The following is a 23440-nucleotide window of genomic DNA, read 5'->3' as shown; positions in this document are numbered from 1 at the left end:
GAGACTCTCTGAGATCTGGAAGGTACCAAGGAAGATAAAAACCCAGGCTGCCATTTTGAAGTCTGACACAATTGTGAAATCAACCTGAGACCAATCCTTGAACCAAAGCTAATGGTGACCAGGCAACCATCAAGCTTCAGCTTATCGAGTTTATACTTAATATAAAAACAAAGAAATATAGTATTTGTTTGCTTAATGCTCTATGGGAATCCAGCCAAATATTATATTGCTAAGGAGTGGGATGTATTAATTCTACTGCTCAGCTCATACGCAATGAATATGTCAGTATCTCTATCCCAGATTTCTGAACTCCACATGTGGTTACCGTAGTCAATGGGTGTCTCAAAGGTGACTCAAGTTCAACATGACCAAAATGAAATTCCTAATTTCGCCGACTCCCTAAATTGTTTCTACATCACTCTCCCAGCATCTGCCCCAAAGTTGGGTTTATCCTTGAAGCATCTCTACTCTTCATCCTTCACATCCACAGTATATCTACCATTTCACCTCCATCCCTGCCCCCATGGCAGAAGCAATCATCACCACTCATCCAACCTAAGCCTCTGAACCATCTTTGCTCTCCACTTCTGTCATGTCTAATCCCTTGTTTGAAGAGTAGCCAGAATAATATTCAAATGAAAATCATTGCAGTATACAATATAATATCTGGCTGGGTTCACGTAGAGTGCAGAGTGAAAATCAGATCAGGTCACACCTCTGGTCAGCTGTTCTTTGACTTTGCACTACAACTTGGGTTAAAATCTAAGTTTTGGGGACGTCCCTGCTGGCCCAGTAGTTAAGACTCTGTGCTTCCACTGCAGAAGGCACAAGTTTGACTCCTGATTGGGGAATTAAGATACCACATGCCACGTAGTGGGGCCAAAAAAAAGGGAAAAAAAGTCAGTTTTCTTTCAGGTCTCCCCTTCCTCTGGCTTTTGCTTATATCCTGTCTTGATTCTCTAACCATGTTGGCCTTCTGATATTTTCCTACCTATGTGCCATGGCAGACACAGTGCATTACCTACTGCAAATCCATTTCTTGCCTTCTTCCTCACTAGCAGAACTCTGATTTCACTCAAGGATACACTGCACTGTTATACAAAGGTTTGATATCATTATTCTAAAGTGTGTGCCACACCTGACCTAAAATGTCCATGTTTCAAGGGGATTCTGCTTTAATATTTTCACTAAGCTGAGGTCAACCAAACCATTTACTGTGGACTAAATTGTGTAACCCAAAGCTATATGTTGAAACCCTATCCCTCAACGTGATGGTATTTGGCGATAGTGCCTCTGAGAGATAATTACGTTTAGATGAGGTCATGAAGGTGGGACCCTCCTGATGGGATTAGTGCCCTTGGAAGGAGAGATACCAGAGAGCTTTCCCTCCGTCTCGGCAAGAGGGGGAGGACACAGCAAGACGGTGGCCATCTGCACACCAAGCCAGGAAGGGGGTTCTCACCAAGAACCAAACCAGCTGGCACCTTGACCTTAGACTTCCAGCCTCCAGAACTGTGAGAAATAAATGTCAGTTGGTTATGTCACCCAGTCTGTGGTATTCTGTTAAAGCAGTATGAGCTAAGGCACCACGGCCTGGTTTTAAACTGCTTATCCCAATAAAGCAGTACACACCTCCTCTTAGGTATTCTGATATATGGTACCCCAGTGCCAAGACTTCAGGGAAACAATTATATACAGACACTAATGCAGACCAGAGCAATGGCTCAAGATTCAGAACAGATGTAATGAAACAAATAAGCAGAAGGTCAGATAAAGGACCAGTTTTTCACCTAGACCCATGGAAGATTTCTCTAGATAATACCTGCTTTGGTGCTTTGCTGAAGAGGACTGGTTTATCTCTCATTTCTCTAAGTCTTTCACAGTCAAGCTGGTCAAGGATAAGAGCTTTAGTTGAGGGTTTAGGGAGCCGGGGAGATAACACAAGGCCCATGGCCAGTGTCTGCTCACCTGGGACCCTCCAATACAGTATGCAAAATTGTATGGGTGTGAGTTTATAGGGAAGAGGATCCACAGCTTTCATTAGATTCTCAAAAGGGTCTGGAACCCACCTCCCTCCACAAAAAGGATCACACTACTGCAGAAGATGGCCAACGTGCCTCAGAATTGAAAGCATTCTCTAGGTGCAATGTGTTAGCTTTGTATAATAGCTCAGATGAATCTGGCCTTTACCTAAATTCCATTAGTGGGAGCCCTACACCCAAGTACATCATAATGGATACAATCCTCCTGTGACAAGGCCAAGAATCTACAAGAGCTGTCAGCTAAATCCTCATTAAATTGAAAAAGTTGCCAGTTGAAAGGATGCTGTAGAAAGACTCTTTGCTTCCCAGATAATGAGACAAAACCAATACAGGGGGGTTGTTTCCAGTCTTTCTCCCATCACAGTCTCTTGTAGCCTCTTGGATGTGGTGGACTTTGTCAGTGAGAGAACACTCCCGTCCATGGGGATGTTAAGGAGAAGAAATTCATCCGCTATCAGTTAGAGACTCACTGACCTAAACCTACCCTGAAAGTATGTTCTATTGTAAGTGTTTGAAACTATCATTACAAAAAGAAATTGTAACTTAAAAATAACTTTACAGTGAACTTAAGCAAATCAACACATTACTATAAAAAGGAGGAGAAGGGGACGACAGTGGAAGAGATGGTTGTATGGCATCACTGACTCAATGGACAAGGGTTTGGGTAAACTCCGGGAGTTGGTGATGGATGGGGAGGCCTGGCGTGCTGTGGTTCATGGGGTCGCAAAGAGTCGGACACGACTGAGTGACTGAACTGAACCGAAAATAAGTGCAACAGGCCTATGACCATGGCGTTTCCTGGGTTGTAGAGATAAGGCACCTGAGAAGAAACGAGGAATTCCAAGGCTAAATTTTGGTTTTCATTACATTTTTCTTACTGCGATTTCTTTTTTTAATATATGATATTTGCTTGACCTTAGTCGCAGCACGTGGGGTCTGCTGCAGCACACAGGCTCTCCAGTTTTGGCTGCAGGCTTAGTTGTTCCGTGGCATGTGGGATCTTAGTTCCATGACCAGGGATTGAACCTGTGTCTCCTGCACTGCAGGGCAGATTCTTAACCACTGGACCACCAGGGAAGTCCCTTTTACTGTGATTTCTGTTGGATTTGCCCTAATATTTTCATATTGGTTTGTATCCTCAAGCCAAGGTGGTGCATGAGAAGATGCTCAACATCACTAGCTTTAGTAAGGGAAATGCAAATCAAGCCCACAGTGAGATACTACTTCACCTTTCCACCTGTTAGGAAGGCTATTATCAAAAAATGGAAAAAAAGTGATTGCAAGGATGTAGGGAAATGGGACACCTGTGCATCCCTCCTGGGAATGTAAAATGTTGGTGTTGTTTTAGAAAACAGTGTGACAACTCCTCCAGTAGTTAAACACAGAATTACCTTGTGACTCAGCGATCTCACTTCTGAGGATACACTCAAAAGCATCGAGAGCAGGACTCAAACAGGTATTTGCATACCCGCCTTCATAACAGCATTACTCACAATAGTGAAAAGGTGGAAACAACCCAAGTGTCCATCAATGGATGAATGGATAAACAAATATGTAGTATATATGCACAATGGAATATAATTCAGCCTCAAAAAAGAATGAAGTTCTGACACATACTACAACATGGATAAACCCTGAGGACATTATGCTAAGTAAAAAAAAAGTAGACAAAAAAGGACACACATTTTATGATCCCCCTTCCATGAGATACCTAGAGAAGCCACATTCATAGAAGTAGAAAGCAGAGTGGTGTTGCCAGGGGCTGGGGGAAATGAATGGGAGTTAATATTTAGCAGGTTTCTATGTGGGAAAGATAAAAAAGTTCTGGAGATGGATAGTGGTTATGGTGGTGCCATACTGGGAAAGTCCTGATGCCAGTGAATTGTACTCTTCAGTTCAGCTGCTCAGTCGTGTCCGACTCTTTGTGACCCCATGAACCGTAGCATGCCAGGCCTCCCTGTCCATCACCAACCGCCGGAGTCCACCCAAACCCACGTCCATTGAGTTGGTGATGCCATCCAATCATCTCATCCTCTGTCGTCCCCTTCTCCTCCAGCCCTCAATCTTTCCCAGCATCAGGGTCTTTTCCAATGAGTCAGCTCTTCGAATCAGGTGGCCAAAGTATTGGAGTTTCACCTTCAATATCAGTCCTTCCAATGAACACCCAGGACTGATCTCCTTTAGGATGGACTGGCTGGATCTCCTTGCAGTCCAAGGGACTCTCAAGAGTCTTCTCCAACATCACAGTTCAAAAGCATCAATTCTTCGGCGCTCAGCTTTCTTTACAGCCCAACTCTCACACTTAGAAATGGTTAAAATGGTAAATTTTGTGTACAAAATAAAATGTATATTTTGTTACAACGCCTTTTAAAAAGAAAAAAAGAAGCCGAGGTGGCAAGTCACACTTACAAGATGTAGGCGATCACCCCGATGGACCAGCAGTCGACGGCTTTGCTGTAGGGCTTCTGGGCGAGGACTTCAGGAGCTGTGAAACAACAAAGGAGAGACACAGCCTGACAATTTAAATGACGAGGACATAAGGCGCTTTGGGGGTGCCTTTTTGCTTTTTTGGTCTGCTACTTGGGCTGAACTTTCGATGATTCTAGAAACTGAGAAGAAACACGCAATCTGATGTATTTGTTGACTTTTATAACTGGACAAAAGGGGAGCATTCACGGATGCGTATAACTGGAGGGTGTAAATCAATCAACACATACTGCAAGGAGATATTTTATGTCAGTGCTGTTCTAAAGCATTATAGCTCAGACCAGACAGAGAGGAGGGAATACCCAGACTGGGGCCCAGGGTGTGACTTCACCTCAAATCAATTCAAGGAAGCATTTCTGGCCCCTGTGTAGGGTCTTTCTAGGTGCTGTGGGGACAGGCAGGTGAAGCCCCCTCCTCCTGCCTTCATGGAGCTTATAGTCAAAGATTAGACTTAAAACAAGTCTCCAGGGCCCTGCCTCAAGTCTGCTCCTAGTTCCTTCTCTAAGGTTTTGGATGGGTTATCTGTCACTTCTGCCATTTTATTTTCTCATCTGTGAAACAGGAAAAATGCTACTTAATGTCACTTCCTGGTTCTAACCCACTATTCATCAAGACTTGCCCATCCAGGGCCTTGGTTTATTTTGTATTATTTCCTTTTCCTGGCCTGTGGCTACTGCCCAATGTTGAACAACCCACCGGGTGTCTGGCACTTAGCACAGTCTGCCATATGTATTTGTGCAAAGAGTAAACAAATATAGAAAAGGAAGCAAAACTTCTTCACAAGTAAAACCTCCTTTTTATGCAAACACATCTGATTGAAGTGTCTAGGATAGACTCTGCAGAAAATTTAAGAAGGTAGAGAAACAGAAATAGCTCCAGGTTACACGATACTTGTCACAGGCTTAGCTGTGTTCTATGGGCTGGGGATGCATTAACCCCTCACAACTGTGTTGGTGGGGAAGAGCTTAGTTACCATTATCCTGCTTCCCAAGTTACAAGTAGGGGTGCATGGGGACTCAGAGAGTAGGGCACTTTTCCATAGCATCCAGGTACCAAGAGGATTCTATACCAACTTAAAAGTTAGTGTTTAGTCGCTCAGTCATGGCCGACTCTTTGCGACCCCATGGACTGTAGCCCACAGGCTCCTCTGTCCACGAAAGTCTCCAGGCAAGAATACTGGAGTGGGCTGCCATACCTGGTTTCACCTGAATGAAGCACCTCGGTCTCATCCTGGTTGTTTGTAAATGTTCTCCACTGTCCTTGCAATGACTCTGCACCTCAACAGTAAGGAAAATGAGCCTCGGACATGTGCCTTTTCTTTTTTATTGTAATTAATTAATTAATCTTTGGCTGTGCTAGGCCTTCCTTGCTGCTCAGGCCTTTCTCTAGTTGCAGGGAGCAGGGATTCTCTCTAGTTACAGCGCAAGGGCTTCTCATTGCAGTGGCTTTTCTTGTTATGGAGCCCGGGCTCCAGAGTGTGTGGGCTTCAATTAGTTGCGGCATGTGGGCTCAGTAGTGGTGGCTCATGGGCTGAGCTGCTCTGGCATGTGGGATCCTCCTGGACCAGGAATCAAACCCGTGTCTCCTGCACTGGCAGGCAGATTCTTGAGCACTGAGTCACCAGGAAAGCCCTGAGATGTGCCTTTTCTGACACCAACCAGGAGATATGGCTCAGGAGATACTGAACACAATTCAATCTCATCCTGTTCCTGCTCTTTCCACTGGAACCTACTGACTGAAAGTGAGTGTTTCTTCAGTCTGTAAGAAAAGCCCTTTTGCAGAAAAATTAACAGGGAAGTCCTCTTACCCTGTTACAGATACATTCCTGAGCAAGAAGGAAAGATGCAGAACTCTTGTGGATGTTTCTGCTTATGATGGTAAGAAATACACTCCACGGATAACTCCCAAATCTAATTTTAGGTTTCAGCCCCAATTCCTCTGATCACTTAAAAAAAAATTTTTTTTTAACAAGAGCAAAATAAACACATTTCTACATCTTTGCTATGTTCACTTTCAACTACAAAGCTAGGGAACCCACAACCTGAAGAAGTGGCCCTTCAATAACTGGGAGCTGGCTACAGCCATCATTCCTTTTCTCCAGAACTGCTCAGGGCCTGTTTCTCAGATGCTTCTATTACAGCAATGGATGAAAGGGAGCTATTTCCCACAGCAAACTAATTTAGGAGGTAGGCGGTCTAAGAGCCGATGTTCTAGTCTGAGTGGCCACTGGGCACAGGTGGTGGGAGGGGGCTCTTTCTGCAAGGAGCTTATTTTTGAGCCTCCAGGGCCATCCCTGTGGCCTGATGGGCAACGTCTGATCCAGGTCCATGTGTGCATACTAAGTCGCTTCAATCATGTCCGACTCTTTGTGACCCTATAGACCGTAGCCCACCAGGCTCCTCTGTCCACCGGATTCTCCAGGCAAGAATACTGGAGTGGGTTGCCATGCTCTCCTCCAGGGGATCTTCCTGACCCAGGGATCAAACCTGTATCTCTCATGTCTCCTGCATTGGCAGGTGGGTTCTTTGCTACTAGCGCCACCTGGGAAGGCCCTGATCCAGCTCCACCTCCCCACAAAGCTGACAGCAGATGTCAGGAGCACCAAGCAGGTGGGGGAGAGGCCCCAGTTTCTGTGTGACGTGGTCTGTAGGGCTCTTTAGGGGCACAAGAGTGGTGCCCAAACACTCCACGATACCGAAGGATGAGACCCAGTCCCAGGAAAGCACGCTGGACTCCTAGGAAGAGCTAATCCTCTCTGTTCTCCTCCTGAGCACTCCATTCTCACAGTCTTCCAGTTCTGCAAATGTGGGAGGAAGAATTCTTAAAAAAAAAAAAAAATCCTCCTCCTCAACATCATCTGTTAGAAAACAGAAAGTACTGGCCACCATCCACTGTTCAGCAAACAAGGGAATAAAGAACACGGTTTCCCTTTTGAAATCCACATGCCTGGGGACACCTGCCCATCAAGCCCTTGGCCTGCAGTCTGGCAAATTCCGAGACTTGAAAAACAAGTGGCTGAATTTTATGCAACTTGAGCATGAATGTTACTGGGGATGTTTAGATTCTTGACACCACAGGTGACACCTAGTTTTTTAAAATATGAGATTTCTGTTTAAATAATACACTTTTAACATCAAGTAATGCCTTTTTTAAATTAAAAGACCTGATATAGAACAACTGCAAAGATGTTAGGGAAAAGTTCTAAATGATGGGTATCCACACTGGGGGTAGAACTCTATGTACTTGTACCAAACATGTCTTGTTCTCTTTGATATTGTGTCTTATCTGGGTAATATCAACTGCAGCAAAACATAAATACTTTTTAATCAACTGGCACCAGAACCATTTGCCCTCTGGTGAAGTTCTTCATTGCACTTGAACCAAATCCAGAGGGTGAAGCCAGAAGCGCAATGTCATGATAAAAAAGACAAAGCAAACTGATTTGGAATTAAAATTCTCACCAACTTAATATGTTTTTAAAATTGCATGATGGTACACACAGGAATGGCTTAAATTCTGTTTTCTGAAGAGAACCAAATTCTGTTTTCCTGGAACCAAATGTTCTTTTGGACATGGTTTGAGCAAGCCCACCTAGTTTTAAATGGCTAACTTTTCATCTCATAGTAATTCTTGGAAAAAAGAATTCTCAGGCAATATTCAAAACCTTCCGGATAATTAGACATGGTGATCAAATCATGATGAACCCCTGAGGCCATGGGGGATGTTTTTTCTCCTAGTCTCCATCTGTGTTCTGCACTTGGTGCTATAGTTCTGTCAACCGGTTTCACTCCTCTGGTTTTTGGTCCTCTTACCATTCCCCTTCCTACCATTGTGGCTCAGACAGTAAAGAATCAGCCTGAAATGCGGCAGACCTAGGTTGGATCCCTGGGTCGGGAAGATCCCCTGGAGAAAGGAATGGCAATCCACTCCGGTGTTCTTGCTTGAAGAATTCTCTATGGACAGAGGAGCCTGGCGGGCTATAGTCCATGGGGTCTGAAAGTCGGGCACGAGAGTGACTACACTATTACCATTCCCCTGGTTCCTTCCAAATGTAGTGCTGGGAGAATCCCTTTTTTCTGATCTTTTTTTTTTCTCTGATCTTTTGAAAGACCAGTTTTTATTCTGAGAATCAGTCAAACTCCCTCATGTTATGTTATCAAACTTAAACCATTAGTGAGAATTCACTGTAATTCTAAAAAGTCACAGCATCCAACTTACAAACTTTCAAACAGCAGCTGAGGGAGATGGTGTGGAACACTGTCCACCCAGAGCACCAGGAAGCGATGAGGGTTCTCTGTGCCACCACCATCCCATCTCACCCCCAGCACCCGCAGGAGCTGCCGATTAAGAACTTTTTCATGAAGCAGCAAGAATTTTCTCTCCTAACTGTACCCAGCACGATTCACGTGCTGTGGCAGGTTGGCAGTGACTCTAGCCACCCCCACACCTTCTAACTGAGGGCGGCTTTGAATTGAAATAACTTAACTGGAGTACTGACAAAGGGAGCCAGTCCTGGAGAAGCACTGCGGCTTATCTGAGATGCCATCAGCCCCGGGGAGGAGCAGGAAAGGACTTGATTTCGAGGCACAGACACAGCAGAAGAGAAAGACTCAAGTGGGGGGAATTCCCTGTAAGTCCCATGGTTCGGACTCCGTGCTTCTAATGCAGTGGGTTCCATCCCTGGTCAGGGAACTGAGATTCTGCATGCCACATGGTGCAGCCAAAAACAAACCAAAAAAACCAATGTTTTTTGGTTTTTTTTAAAGACTCAAGCGGGGAGGGCACACATGTTCCTCCAGCGCATCTTAAGACTCGGACCTTGGGGCAGTCAGTGGTCATCAGTGTCAGTAGAGGTGTCCACCCACCCAAAGTGCTGAAGGGACAGATCCGAGATAGGGGGCAGGCCCAACCTCCTGACTGCACCTTAGGCTTGGCTGAAGTCAGCCTTTCAGAGGTGGAGAGAGTAGGGGTGGGTGTCGGCAGCCCCGCCTGAGTGACTTGGGCTGAGCCTGACAGCTGGGTTCCCAGGTCCGTTCATCACAGACCTGTAATCCACTACCCTCCAGCAGGCTCCTACGGTACCTTACCCATCTCTTTACTGCTGTGTGAATCACAGCATCAGCACCAGGCTTCATGCTGCTGGAGGCCACCTCTAGACTGTATTTTCAGGCACAGTACATACGGATTATGCATCAAGTGGTGATACAACTGAATCCAACCCACTCAACACACACATACCATTATTTCTACAAGAAAGTGTTTCCCAGGACTTCCCTGGTGGTACAGTGGATAAGAATCCACCTGCCAAAGCAGGGACATGGGTTAGATTCCTGGTCCAGGAAGATTCCATATGCTGAGGAGCAACTAAACCTGTGCATCACAAGACACAAGAAGCCACTGCAATGAGAAGCCTGAGTACCGCAACTAAAGAATGCCTATGTACAGCAACAAAGGCCGGGTGCACCCAAAAAAAAGAAAATTCCAGAGAGATGATTTACAAACTTCGCTGCCTCAAATATTTCAGTGAGTAGCCATAGGAACCATAAAAAGAAAAAAGGAAAGGGCCACAAACGAATTTTGGATTGCAAGCCACTGTCATTTGGGAAGTCCCTATATTACGTACATTGTTGCTCAGCTGCTAAGTTGAATCTGACCCTTTGTGACTCCATGGACTGCAGCACGGCAGTCTTCCCTGTCCTTCACCACCATCTCCTGCAGTTTTCTCAAATTCATGTCCACTGAGCCAGTGATGCCATCCAACCATCTCATCCTCTGTCGTCCCCTTCTCCTGCCTTCAATCCTTCTCAGCATCAAGATCTTTTCCAATGAATCAGCTCTTCATATCATGTGGCCAAAGTATTGGAACTTCAGCTTCAGCCTAAGTCCTTTCAATGAATATTCAGTGTTGATTTCCTTTAGAATTGACTGGTTTGATCTCCTTGCAAACTAAGGGACTCTCAAGAGTCTTTTCTAGCACCACAGTTCAAAGGTATCAATTCTTCAGTGCTCAGCATTCTTTATGGTCCAACTCTCACATTCATACATAACTACTGGAAAAACCATAGCTTTGACCAGAAGATCAATTGCTAAATACCTTTCCTTAAGCAAATTATTTCTGACATAAATTTGGGGGATAAAAGAAGCAGAATTATCCCTAATTCTCTGAAAGTGGGTGTTTGTCATTCATGCTGCTCTCCTTTTAAAAGCTTTTCTTGAAGGGATTTCAGGATTATTAATACTAGTTCTAGGGCTAAACAGCAAAAAAAGTAAATGATCTCTCAGAACCTCTTTCCTGTTAGATCTTGGGGGCTATTAATTCAGATTTTTGGAGGGCTACTCCCAATATCCCAGTATCCCATCAGTTGAATTTACACCAGTAAATAGAAGTCATCTCCATGTAAGTCACACAACCTCGGCAGAGCCTCCCACGAGCTCCTGGAAGGATCTGTGGACAGATGTTCCGCCTTCTGAGCCCCAGGCTTACCCCACGCTCTCCAGTGAAACAGTAGGTTCCAAACTGACAATAATTGAATTTACTGTTATGAGACTCACTTACTAACTCATTGTGGAAAATTCCATTTGGTGGGAAACGTCTCCTATAAACTGAGCTGTTCTATATTGATTTAGAGCAAGGAGTTTTGGTAAAGGGAAGGACTCCAGAGATTTCAAAATGAAAAAAAAAAAAAAAAAGAATTCCAGAAACCTTTCATGTTGTTTTTAAAACAATTAAGTTGCCCATTTTCCTTACTGAACCAGAGAGAGAGAAAAAGGCCTAACCAAGTGGAATTGGAAACGTGGACAGTGGCTTGTGAGGGCGGGGGCCACAGTCATCAATCCTCAGGCTCTAATAAAACAGAAAAGGAATTTTCCCTTTTCCTGCATTCAGGGATGTGCTGTGAACAGCCTCTGCAGAGAGAGGGGAGACTGAGATCTCACCGTGTTACCACGTTCATGTTCAACATGATTTTTTTCCTCCATGGATGTCTGAGGACCACTCCTCTCCATACCTCAAAGATGACCGCTTCTTGGGGAGGAGAGGGGCACGGGCAGGAGGGGGCAGCCCAAGGTGTCAGGAGCAGCCCTCAATGCTGGAAAAGAAGAGCCAGCGGTCCAGAACCACAGTGGTGGGGTCTCTCCTTATTCAATCGCTTAACGGGTTGTGTCCCACTTCAGGCACTGGCTCTGTAGGTGACCACAGCATAGCTGGCCCCAGCCCCCAGGGCACACCTGTTCTCTGGGTACACACAAGCCTCAGCCACCTTCCTAAGGACGATCGATGATTGTACTCAGACAAGATCATGGCAGGATGGGAGAGGTGGTGTTGATTTTTTAATTTAACTCATTTGAAATCCAGCTCTGAAAATACTGAACTTACTCTAAAGTGAAAGTGTTAGTTGCTCAGTCCTGTCAGACTCTTTTGTGACCCCATGGACTGCAGCCTGCCAGACTCTTCTGTCCATGGGATTCTCCAGGCAAGAATACTGGAGTGGGTTGCCATTTCCCTTCTCCAGGGGATCTTCCTGACCGGAGACTGAACCCAGGCCTCCTGCATTGCAGGCAGAGTCTTTATTGTCTGAGCCTCCAGGGAAGCCTTAAAAATATTCAAGGAAAAAAAATAAATTACCTCCAATAGTCAAATGAAAAATAAGGTGAAGATAGATAGTGAAAGATACAACCAGGGAAAGAAAGTGCTGTGGCCAGTGGTGCCGTAAGAATATGCCTTCATGTTGTACTCTAAGAAAAAAGTAATAGGTGCAGAGATAAAAGAGTAGGAGAGGTCTGAAGGATGTGGAATGGTTGCCAGGATTTAGGTTCTTGTAACGAAAAATGACTTTAGTTGTCTGGATATAAGAAGTTTTAAACTGCTGGGTACATTGACTTTTCAGTGAAAGAAACCTAGGCTCTACCATGTGTGGACATGGGTAAGTCCCTTAATCTTTTTCAGCCTCCATTTTGCTTATCTGTAAAATGGGAACATCAATAGAACCCAAATTTGAGGACCTGTTATGAGACTTAAAGGAAATAAGCAGCACATAACTTATGGGTATAGTTAGTAGTTATTATGTAAGGAAGAGAAGTTGGTAAGATCAAGGGAGCAAAAAGAATCTAGGCTTTATCACTTTCTAGAATTAAGGCTGAATAGATTCCTGATATCATGAAGTACTTTCCTTTGATTCTAGCTTAACATAATGGAAATGATTCATAAAGGAAGAGTTCCACCCTTTTGATGAAAACCCTCAAAAATCAGGACTAACCCAGGCTCACACGTGACTGGAAGGACAGGTTGGGAGAGCTTGAGTCTTAGAGCTGGCAGGAGCCAGGTGGTTCCTTTGTTCATCTAGTTATGGATCCCTGGGGTCACTTCATCACCAGCACGTTTACACCAGCCCAGACCCAGTAACAGGAGCAGCCTGTTCATCATGGCTGACTGACAGCGCTGTGAGCATGAGGACCATTTGTCCTGGTGTCAGAGATCCATGCGATGGCCAGGGACTCTGGCTGTGTGCGGCACCTTCACGGCCCTGCGTCTGAGGGAAGGACAGACTGAGCTCCTCCCACATTTTCTCCCCCGGCCCCCTCTTCCCCTACATGCCCCCCTCCTACCTCCAGGCCAGGGGTCATCAAAGTTTCTGTCTCCATTGCCCTGAGCTCTCCTCATCCTTTAAGCAGTGACAAGGGCGCAAAGCCCAGTTCTAACCAGTTCTTGCTTTCACGGGCCTCAGTTATAATTCTTTTTTAAAGAAGGTTGAAAATTATTCTGGAAGACTAGTTACAAAAATGCATATATCCTAATTTTTTCCCCTAAGTTTTCCTTTATTGAAATATAGTTGATTTATAATGTCCTATTAGTTTCTGGTATACGGCAAAATGATGCAGTTATATATATATATGTGTGTGTGTGTGTGTGTATTATTTTTCATATTCTTTTCCATTATGGTTTCTTATAGGATACTGAATACAGTCCCCTGTGCTATACAGTAGGATCTTGTTGTATATTTATTTTATATATAGTGGTCTGGATCTGATAATCCCAAACTGATAATTAATCCCTCCCCCACAGCTTCCTCCTTGGTAACCATGTTTGTTTTCTACATCAGTGAGTCTGTTTTGTAAGCAACTTCATTTGTGTCATATTTTAGATTCCACACCTAAGTGAGAGCATACGGCGGTATTTATCTTTGTCTGATTTACTTCACTTAGTATGATAAGCTCTAGATCCATCCATCCATGCTGTTGCAGATGGCATTATTTCATTCTTTTTTATGGCCAAGTAGTATTCCACTGTGTGTGTGTACACATATATATGTATGTACACACCACATCTTCTTTATTTATTCATCTGTTGATGGACACTGACGTTACTCCCCATCTCGTTATTGTAAATGGAGCTACTCTGGACACTGGGGTGCACTGCTTCATTCCCTGGAGTGTGTTGAACGGCTGCCACCTGCGCCACTTCCGAGATAGAGCTGATGAGACCCTCAGACCAGCAGCACCTCCACTTGTCTTTGAATGAGCTTCTGTTTTTGAAAATGAACTTGAAACATCCAACCTCCTATGTAGCCTATGACATCAGCAGACAGACAGGCAGGCAGACGGGCAGTCTGCCAGTCCATGGCTTAGTCTAAGGTTCATCTGGCGCTCCCTGTGGCTGACCTTGCTGAAATCCCATACATAAAGTGGCACAGTATTTGCATATTATTTACAACATCCTCCTGCATACTTCAAATCACCTCTAGACGACCTGTAAAACCTCATACAATGTTAAGGCTGTATAAATCATTGCTGATAAGCAGCAAATTCAAGTTTTGCTTTTTTGGAGCTTTTTCGCAATTAAAAAATATTTTCAATCTGCATTTGGTTGAATCCGAGAATTTGGAATCTGTGGATCCAGATGGTCAACTGTATGTTATGGACGTGTGTCCCAAGACACTTGAACCAAGTCTTCCTGTCCCTGAGGAATCTCCACAGGTGGTGAGAAGGGTCACAGCAACTCTGCTGGTAGGTAAATGGATAGAGCCTTAAACCAAATTGCAATATAGTTCCAAAGGATTAGTGACATTTGTATGTCATCGAGGTGGCAAGAAAGACTTCACTGAAACAGTGGGAGATACAAACCACTATATATAAAATAGGCAACCAACAAGGACCTACTGTATAGCACAGGGAACTCAGCCCAATAACCTATAAGGGGAAAGAATCTGAATAAGAATAGAAATTAATACGTAGATATAGATGGGCTTCCCTGGTAGCACAGCGGTACAGAATTTGCCTGCAATGCAGGAGACCCAGGTTCGATCCCTGGATCAGGAAGATCTCCTGGAGGAGGGTATGACAACCTACTCTACTACTCTTGCCTGGAGAATCTCACGCATAGAGGAGCCTAGCAGGCGGCGGTCCACACGGTCCCACAGAGTCGGACATGACTGAAGTGACTAAGTAGCAGCTCGGGCAGATATAGATGGGCTTTCCCAGGTGGTGCTGGGAAAGAATCCGCCTGCCAATGCAGGAGACACAAAAGACGAGGGTTCGATCCCAGGGTGGGGAAGATCCCCTGGAGAAGGAAATGGCAACCCACTCCAGTATTCTTGCCTGGAGAATCCCATGGACAGAGGAGCCTGGCAGGCTACAGTCCATGGGGTCGCAAAGAGTTGGACACGACTGAATCGACTTAGCATGCACGCATACATAGATACGTATAACTGAATCACTTTGCTATACACCTGAAACTAACACATTATAAATAAAAACATAGTGAGAGATAAAGAGGACATTTCTTCCCAGCAGTGACCTGTTCAGAGACAGTAAATAAAATTCTAAAGATCAAGGAAAATAAGATTCAGGCGTGTATATCAGAGGAGAATCCAGCCTCAGAGAGAGCTGATTACAAAGAGGAGGCGGTATTGAACGAGTTTACTCAGATCTGCTTCCTGCCAGTAGAATTTTCAGCAGGAGGGGTATTCAAAAAGGAAAAAACCCCACAGTGAGGGGCTTTACTGTGAGTACAATGTTGCTTCACCTAGATTCAGAGTATTGCAATCTGGATTGTTGGCAAACAAAAACACAGCTGAAATACAGGATCGTTCCTTGCTGGTGGTCTGTCTTCAGCCCGAGGTTGCAGAAGTCAGGAGGAGCAGAAGGTTCTCGGGACAGCTTGTTCTCATTGTGCTGGTTACAGGTTCCTTAGCTCTTTCTCATCCTCTTTTCGAGTCGTAATTCACTAAAAATGCATCACAGACAAGCAGCTCACTTGGATTTTCCTAGTCGCTTCTTGAATTTTACCACAGGCATGAAGAGTCCCCATTAAAGCACCATCCTGGTTTCTCATTACCAGTCTGACTGGAGCTGGGTTACTATTCAAATGTTCCTGAAGCCAAAATGTGGCTGGTGGGAGTCAGGGAAGGAATGGGAAGGGAGTGGAAAACGGGGAGGGTGGCTGGTATCTGGTGTTTTCAAATGTGGGAGAGACCTGGAACTCAGTGCAACAGAGGAAGAAAAATGTTCTGAGTAAGGCATTTCAGAGCCGTGTGGCATGGATAACCCAGTAACGTGTTCCCTGCAGGTGGTCCCCAGATTCTGCCTCTGCCCTAAAGGGGTTTGTAACCACAGCCAGATGGCTCCTTCGCACTGAAGCCCTCCTCACTTCTGAAATCTGATGAGCTACACTTCAACATGAAGAAGACTGTTACACTCATTTCAATGTTTTGGTCTATAATCATTCAAAGAAAAAAAAAGAGTAAGTTCCAAAACGTGGCAGAGCTTCTTTCCACTCTATCACCGCAAAATGGTATCAGTTCAGAAACCATGAAATTCCATCCCAGGATTCAAGTATTGAGAGAGGAGCTGTGAAGGAATTCCAGAAGGATGGAGACTGCTTCACAGACAGTTTTAAGAGGGATTTAGTGGGGGCGGGGACTCTTCCAGGGCAGGGCTGCATTCTCTTTGCTTGTGTTCTGCTCATGACCTTTTGCCCTCACCCATATTCACTGTCAAGGCTAAAAGTCTCGCCCTAAAATTCTCCCCACATGCGGGGTGCAGGGCGGTTCTGACAAGTGGGGTCTGGGTGCAGTGCCCAGTGTGATGAAACAGTTGCTGTTGGTTGTCACTGAGCAGCTGCTGAGAGAGAAGGAAAGAGAAGGTTCCTACCTGGACCTTCCCCTCAGTCATCTGTGGGACAGTTTATCAGTTACAGAAAATCCTGTTTCAATGCTAACAGTCTGAGAGGGTGAGAGCAATGATGTAATGCTCAGAGACGTGTACTAAAATGTAAGTGAACAACAAATAAACCCACCTCTCTGGGAGAAAATGACCACACAGAAGAGTGAAGATGAAAGCATCAGGAACAGAGGATCCATGAGGAAAGATAAAAGAACCAAGGGACTTAGCTTGCTTAAGAGATGGATGATGTCAACGTAATTGAGTTTTTTTCTTGTCTGTTCTGAATGAAGATGGGGAAAAAAACGATGGTCAAATATCCTTGACACACATATTTATACTCTTAAAGGATACTAAGTCAGATGTCTGTAGAAATAACAGGAGGGTAGAACCAGAAAAACAGTCATAGAGGTCAATCTTTAAGCATCTTTTGACAGGAAAAAGCTCCTATTAGGAAAGAGTTCTCTGCAGGTGGCCCTTCTGTCTTGCCTCATCACTAACCTTAAACAAGGCGCCCCTACGCTCTATTCATCTCCAGCCCTGGCACACCTTCCTAATCTTTTGTTCACACAATCCTTTGCCTACCGTGTTGGTCCTTTCACAGATCAAAGAAGCAGAAATGAAGAATAAGGAACTGACAGGACCAGATCTCTTCCCTAGCTTCTCTTCAGCAATCTTGCAAACAAACTGCATGAACAAGATAACATCTGAAGAAAGACCAGGAGGAGTCGACCAGCTGGCACACAAGTGTGTATGCAGTGAGGGAGGGTGATGACTGACCCCTGCCTCAGTGATTCACGAGATGACTTCCCTGTTTCCCTGAAAAGCTTTCATGGCAGAGCAGAATCTTGGGAGGTGGTTTTGTGGGGACACTGAGTTTTCCATCTCCCCAGACTGCTGGTGTTCTGATTAGAGGTATCTTTCCTTTCTGTCAACATGAGTATCGTTTTTGTAAGTGGAGAGCAGTGGGACCTGATTTGATAATCAGTTCAGCAGGCTTATTTTACAAACGAGAAACTGAGAACCCAAGAGTTTAAGGGATGGCTCAGGCCTTCCTTACAAGTAACCAGTGGCAGAGAGAGAATCTCACATTCAAGACCCCCCGTTGTGATGGCCACCAACTACAGGCTGGGCAGCTTTGAGAGTCTTCATCCCAAAATGAAACCCTGGTTCCTGGAATCCCTGGTTTCCAAGATCTCATCCAAATCCCAAGCTCCTTATCAAGTTTTCACAATGCAATGATCTCATGAATTAAAAAAATTTCTCTAACAGTGAAAAAATATGCCAAGAATGCTGACCAACTGTTCTCCATTTCCATTTAGAGAAGAACACACAAAACTTGTCTAAACGATTTCAGACATGTTAAGCCAGGGATAGACCAAAGCATTCAGCAACGTCTCTGCAGGCAACTAAGTTATGAGAAGAGACTGGAATGCCTCCTTCTTCACAGTTTAAGTAACGTCACAATAAGGCACCTTCTAAAGGACCAAAATATAGTTCTTATAAACACAATGACAGCTCAGACAGAAAGGCTTCTCTCCTTATTTCTGAGGAACATCCAATAATGAAAAAGTGGTTCCTGGTATGCATTCCAAATGGAAGACTGCAAAGTGAGGGATCATCACTCAAAACGCTGGATGGAAAAAGAAAGTCTCATGGAATTCAAAGGCAAACATCAGAGAGCGCCACCGAGCACCACCCCTGCCTTTTCGCCCTTTTCAAAATGAAGCTTGCAATCTCTGAAAAAGAAAGACTGTTCTCTGGAAGAATTAGTAACAGCACAGGCTTGCCCTCTGGTGAGGCACTTCATCACTTAATCCAGAGACCAAGGTTCAAAGTTCTTTTAAAAGAACTTAATTTTCCCATAGAATTTGAGAAATCACACCAGCGTGCAAATAGTAATTGTCTAGAAATCAAACATAGGCTTTTCCCTAACAAACAGAAGTACATTTGTCATCTCTAGTCCTTTGTCAATTACATGACTGATATGAACGCTTTCCGTGACTTATTGTTTCTGTTTAGTGATTCAGGACAGCTCGTTGGTATTTTAATTAATGCAGCAGAGCAAGTCGCATAAGTAATGTTACAAACTTTTCAGCTCTGACTTTTACTTCTTATTGGCGGTGCCAAGGGGAATGTTACATTTGGCTCAATTAAATAGATTCTAAATCCAGGCCAGCACCGTACTGACAGTCACCTTGTTATCCTGAGGAGCTGATCACCACCAGATAGCCCGATGTTTCTCCTAAATTCTCTCCAAGGACTTAGTAATGCATGTCCACCCTCCAAGCCAAGTGAGTCTGCTCACCCCCCAGACCCTGTGTACCTGAAGTCATTCACAACCCTGGACCTTTGTTCTCCTGCTTGCCTGCATCCATCACTCCCTTCATCTTGGCCCAGCTTCTACCCTGCCTTCAAATCCCGCCTCCCCGATGAGTCTTCTCCCTTGTTCTAGCCCTCACCCATCGCCCTCTCACCTATACTATGAGGCTGCTCCTGAAATGACAGTTACTAGATAGTGCAAACGTGATCCCTTCTATGGGTCCATGTTGCCCACTGGCCATCATGTACTGGAGAAGCCCCAGGTGTTGACAGAGCCCCGGGGGCTACCTGCAGTAGGAACGCAATACACCACAACACCAATACGGAGATGCTGCAATCCTGTCATCAGTGACCGGACACCCAGCCCAGGCCCAGGTTCCTGATACAGGCTGTGTAAGGACCTCATGGCTTCCCTGGTAACTCCGCGGTAAAGAATCTGCCTGCCAATGCAGGAGACTCGGGTTCCATCCCTGGGTCAGGAAGATCCTCTGCAGGAGGCAAGGGCTACCCACTCCACTATTTTTTGCCTGGAAAACCCCATGGACAGAGGAGCCTGGCAGGGTCCATGGGGTCGCAAAGAGTCAGACGCGACTTAGCAACTGATCAACAACAAGGACCCTTAGCAGCTGCTAAGGGTCAAGGGTGAGGTTCAAAGGGCTCAGAGTCCTTTGCTTTCTCCCAAGGTACCATGTGCATTGGGATATGTGAGATAAACACCTATTTTTCCAATATTACTTCATTATTAGAGAAGTGATTTAAATTGAAGTAATGATGTTGGTAAAACTATCCAGCTGCAGATTCATTTAGGTGATAACTGACTGAACAACAAAACAACCACACCTGCCAACTGAAACCAGCATGACGGGCAAGGCTTCTGCACTAAAGCTGACAGCCGTCCTCTGCGCCTGGCTTGGGCCTGGGCGGGGACTCAGGACCCCCAGGATGGGCAGCAGGAGAATGGTACTTTCTTCCTTCTCTCCTGGAAATGCCCAAGGGCCCTGCCCTGTTCAAATCAAAAACTGCCGGGTGAAAAGGAGGCCATGGCTACAGCCTCCATGTCCAAGGTCCCAAATAGTGTCCCCATCAGACTGCTGGGGAGGGGGGACAGGTAGACAGTCCATTCCCAGGGTTGGCGGCACTCTTCTCTCCAGCATTACTCTGACTACCAGGTTCCCACAAAAATACTTGATTACTCAATGGATCAACAATTCAAGCTCCCCCAAACAGTGGTCCCCACTCCTCAATCTTCACCTCGCCTGAATTAACAGCCACCACGGACACAGCTGTGTCCTCCCTGAAGCACTGTCCAAAGGCCACACTCCCCTGCTTCTCTTCCCACTTCACCCCCGTCCCTTCCCTGTCTGTCCAAGTCCCCAGGACTCAACCCTGGGACCTTTCTCTCCTCCTCCTACACCTGCTTGCCCTGCCCCCCCCCCCCCAACCCACCCCTTGCAGATTCCACTCAGGTTCATGGCTTTAAAATGCATCAGAGGGAACTTCCCTGGAGGTCTGGGGAGCTGTCACTGCAGGCGGTGCTGGCTCAATACCTGGTTGGGGAACTAAGATCCCGCATTAGGTACAGCACAACCAACCCCCCTCAAAACAAACAAACAGCCTGCATCAGAAGCTATCAGTTCCCAAATAACGTCCATCCCCACTACTTACGGTTTCCGTATCTGTGAATTTGCCTACTTGCTAGGCAAAATCCATTCGCAGCCCCCAAATCAATACCTGGGATGCTCTTGTGTCCATCTGTAGACCTGCCCAGAGTGGCCAGAACCTGGAGTTGCCCGCGGCACTCGCTCCCAGCTGGGGGCACACGCAGCAACGCTCTGTCCTCTTGTTTCATCTCTCACACTGTCAGCAGTGTGGTTCAAGGTCCAATTACTGCCAAATTTTTTCCTCATTTTTATGTCTTTTGTTGACTTCGCTATTAAAAACAGCCCCCAGGTGTCAGGGCCAAAATGCTGTCCAGGGATCCCAAGCCCAAGAAGGCTGGGTGTACCTTAATGAGAAAGCGTGTGTTCGGTAAACTTCATTTAGGCATGAGTGTCAGTGCTGTAGGCCTGAATTCAACCTTAATGAATCAATAATAATATTACATAAAGTGTCACTGAACAGAGATACAGGGATTTCCCTGGTGGCTCAGATGGTAAAGTATCTGCCTGCCACAAGGGAGACCCAGGTTCAATCCCTGGGTCGGGAAGATCCCTTGGAGTTTATCACAAGGGATAAACTGTCTATCACAGTTTATCACAGCACCTGTTTATCACAAACAGAGTGATAAAAATCACAAATGCACAACCAACTACAGTTCTGTACCTACACTGTTGGCCACATTTAACATCCTTCTGATGGAGCAGGACTGACCTTACATACAAGTCCCTTTCTCTCATAAAACTGAATGAGAAAACAAAACCAGAATCTATTAAACCAGTGGTCACACAGTAAAAACTGTACATTGTTGCCCATTTATTTAAAAAGCAAAGTCACTAGGATGGTAGGTATACAAGTGATAACCAGTGCCTTTGTGATGGATGATGAACACTTTTTCTTTAAGGTTGAGAATTATCTCCACTCTCTCTACATAACCAGAGATACTTCCTCTTCTCTTTCCTGCTCTCACTCACACACACACCCCTCCTGTTCTCTTTCCTGCTTTATTTTTCTGCACAGCACGCATAACCATCTAAGATATTAATTAATTCATCTATGAGCCTATAGTCTGTCTCTATCTCAAACATAAGTACCATGAGGTTGAGCATTTTTATATTTCTTTTTTCTTTCTACTGATACATCCCTAGTGCCTAGAACAGAAGGTAGGCACTAAATAAATAATCCTAGAATGATGCATAATGTGGCACTTACCATACATTATTCAGTTCACCTGCTAGCCCTCTGTCTCTCACAAGACTGTGAACATTTTGAGATCAGAGACTCTGTCTATCTAAGCCATATTTGTATTCCTAACACCACACTACTGTGCATGACACATAACAGGAATTCAATAATTGCACCCTGAGTGAATGGTAGGGGAACAGAGAAAAAAAAAAATCGCTAATGTGCATAAGCTTAGGTGTTTATTCAACAAGCATCTGTGCAAAGATCAGAAAGCACAGCCCCTGCTGTACTGGAGCAGGGGAGAGACACGAATAAAGATGGGCCCAGATGCAATGTGATCAGGGCCATGATGAGAAAAGGAAAAGAACTAAGATGACAAAGGAGACGATGGGTGTTGGGATAGCAATCAAAAGAGGGTTATGTAACCTGGGCTTTGATGGTCAAATAGGAGCGTGCCACACAGACTGGGTGGAGAAACAGCCTGAGCTCAGTTGCGCACTGCCCAAGCCATGTCTACAGACTCAAGCTCCCCAGTGTTGCCCCTTCTTTGCTCTAAGAGGTCTCCCAGCAGTCTTGGTGCTTAATAAATATGAGCAAGCAGAAATGCTCCATTCCCACAGTCCTCCTCCTCTCTTTCCTCACTCAAAGCAAAGCTGTATCTGATGACAGAATTCCCCGATGGCTCCACTCGCCACCATGCAGGATGATAAGAGCAAAGGCCACATCCAAATGTCAGTCCCAGTTCCCAGCCCCATCAGCATCTGACCTCTAAACAGAGCCAGACCACTTGGATGGCAGCCACTTAGAAACCCAAAGAGTCTGCCGTTCCACCAGCTCTGCCAAATGCAGAAAAGCAGAAATCGATTTAGAAAGCGCTAGAGCTTTCCAACATCAGAGCCAAATATGAGAACGATGTGACCCACATGTAAATATGCACATTCTGTGTCAGGACATCTGAACCCGCTGTACCGAAGGGGAGCTGGGCAGCGACAGCATCCCCAGTGGGACACAGCAAGGCCATTCTGGCCAGGAGACTGGACCCCATGACCTCATAGGCCTGTCCAGCTTCTGATGCCTATGGTTCACCACAGTTGGAGCAGGCTTTTTCCCTCCCTGTCTTTTAAGAGAAATGAGAATAGCCTGTCTCATTCATTGTTACTTGCTGCTTGCTTGGTGGCTTGGACTGAACTGGAGAAATTCTACACACACACACCGCACACTCACACATCACACACCCACATTTCCACCCATGGAACCACCCCCAGGCATACACGTGTGTCTCCCCACGCATCTCACACCACAGCCACCATTCTGAGTTCTCCTGGTGGGGTCCAGGCTCCTCTTGAAACCATCACTTTTCTATCCTAGAAGAGGGACAACTTACCCTCCCATGCACCTTCATCAGATGTGCTGCCTCCTCAAACATGATCAGAACATTCTCCCTTCTCTGTCCAGTGCAAATACACAACCCAGGGACAAAACCCAGGGACAGTCAAGAGCTAAGAGGTGCTGAGCACGTCTTTTCCTCCCCTCCCACATTTACACCATCGTGATCTCCTCCCAAATCTGTGGCTTCTTTCTATTCTCCTCAT

At 45.3% G+C, this 23440-nt stretch overlaps 1 protein-coding gene across 3 annotated transcripts in view; it reads right to left on the bottom strand.

Annotated features, from left to right (window-relative positions):
* The window catches only part of CAMK1D (calcium/calmodulin dependent protein kinase ID), a 389654-nt gene that overhangs the window by 32448 nt on the left and 333766 nt on the right, over window positions 1-23440 (bottom strand). For all 3 annotated transcript variants that reach the window (XM_070471985.1, XM_070471984.1, XM_070471983.1), the window contains one exon: window positions 4452-4527. In XM_070471985.1, coding sequence (XP_070328086.1) covers window positions 4452-4527 — 76 coding nt within the window. The remainder of the gene's footprint in view (window positions 1-4451; window positions 4528-23440) is intronic.

The sequence above is a fragment of the Odocoileus virginianus genome, chromosome 9 (genome assembly GCF_023699985.2).
Source record: "Odocoileus virginianus isolate 20LAN1187 ecotype Illinois chromosome 9, Ovbor_1.2, whole genome shotgun sequence".
Classification (NCBI taxonomy): Eukaryota; Metazoa; Chordata; class Mammalia; order Artiodactyla; family Cervidae; genus Odocoileus; species Odocoileus virginianus.
The sequence above is the reverse complement of the archived record's forward strand: the minus strand, read 5'-3'. Positions and strand labels throughout refer to the sequence as shown.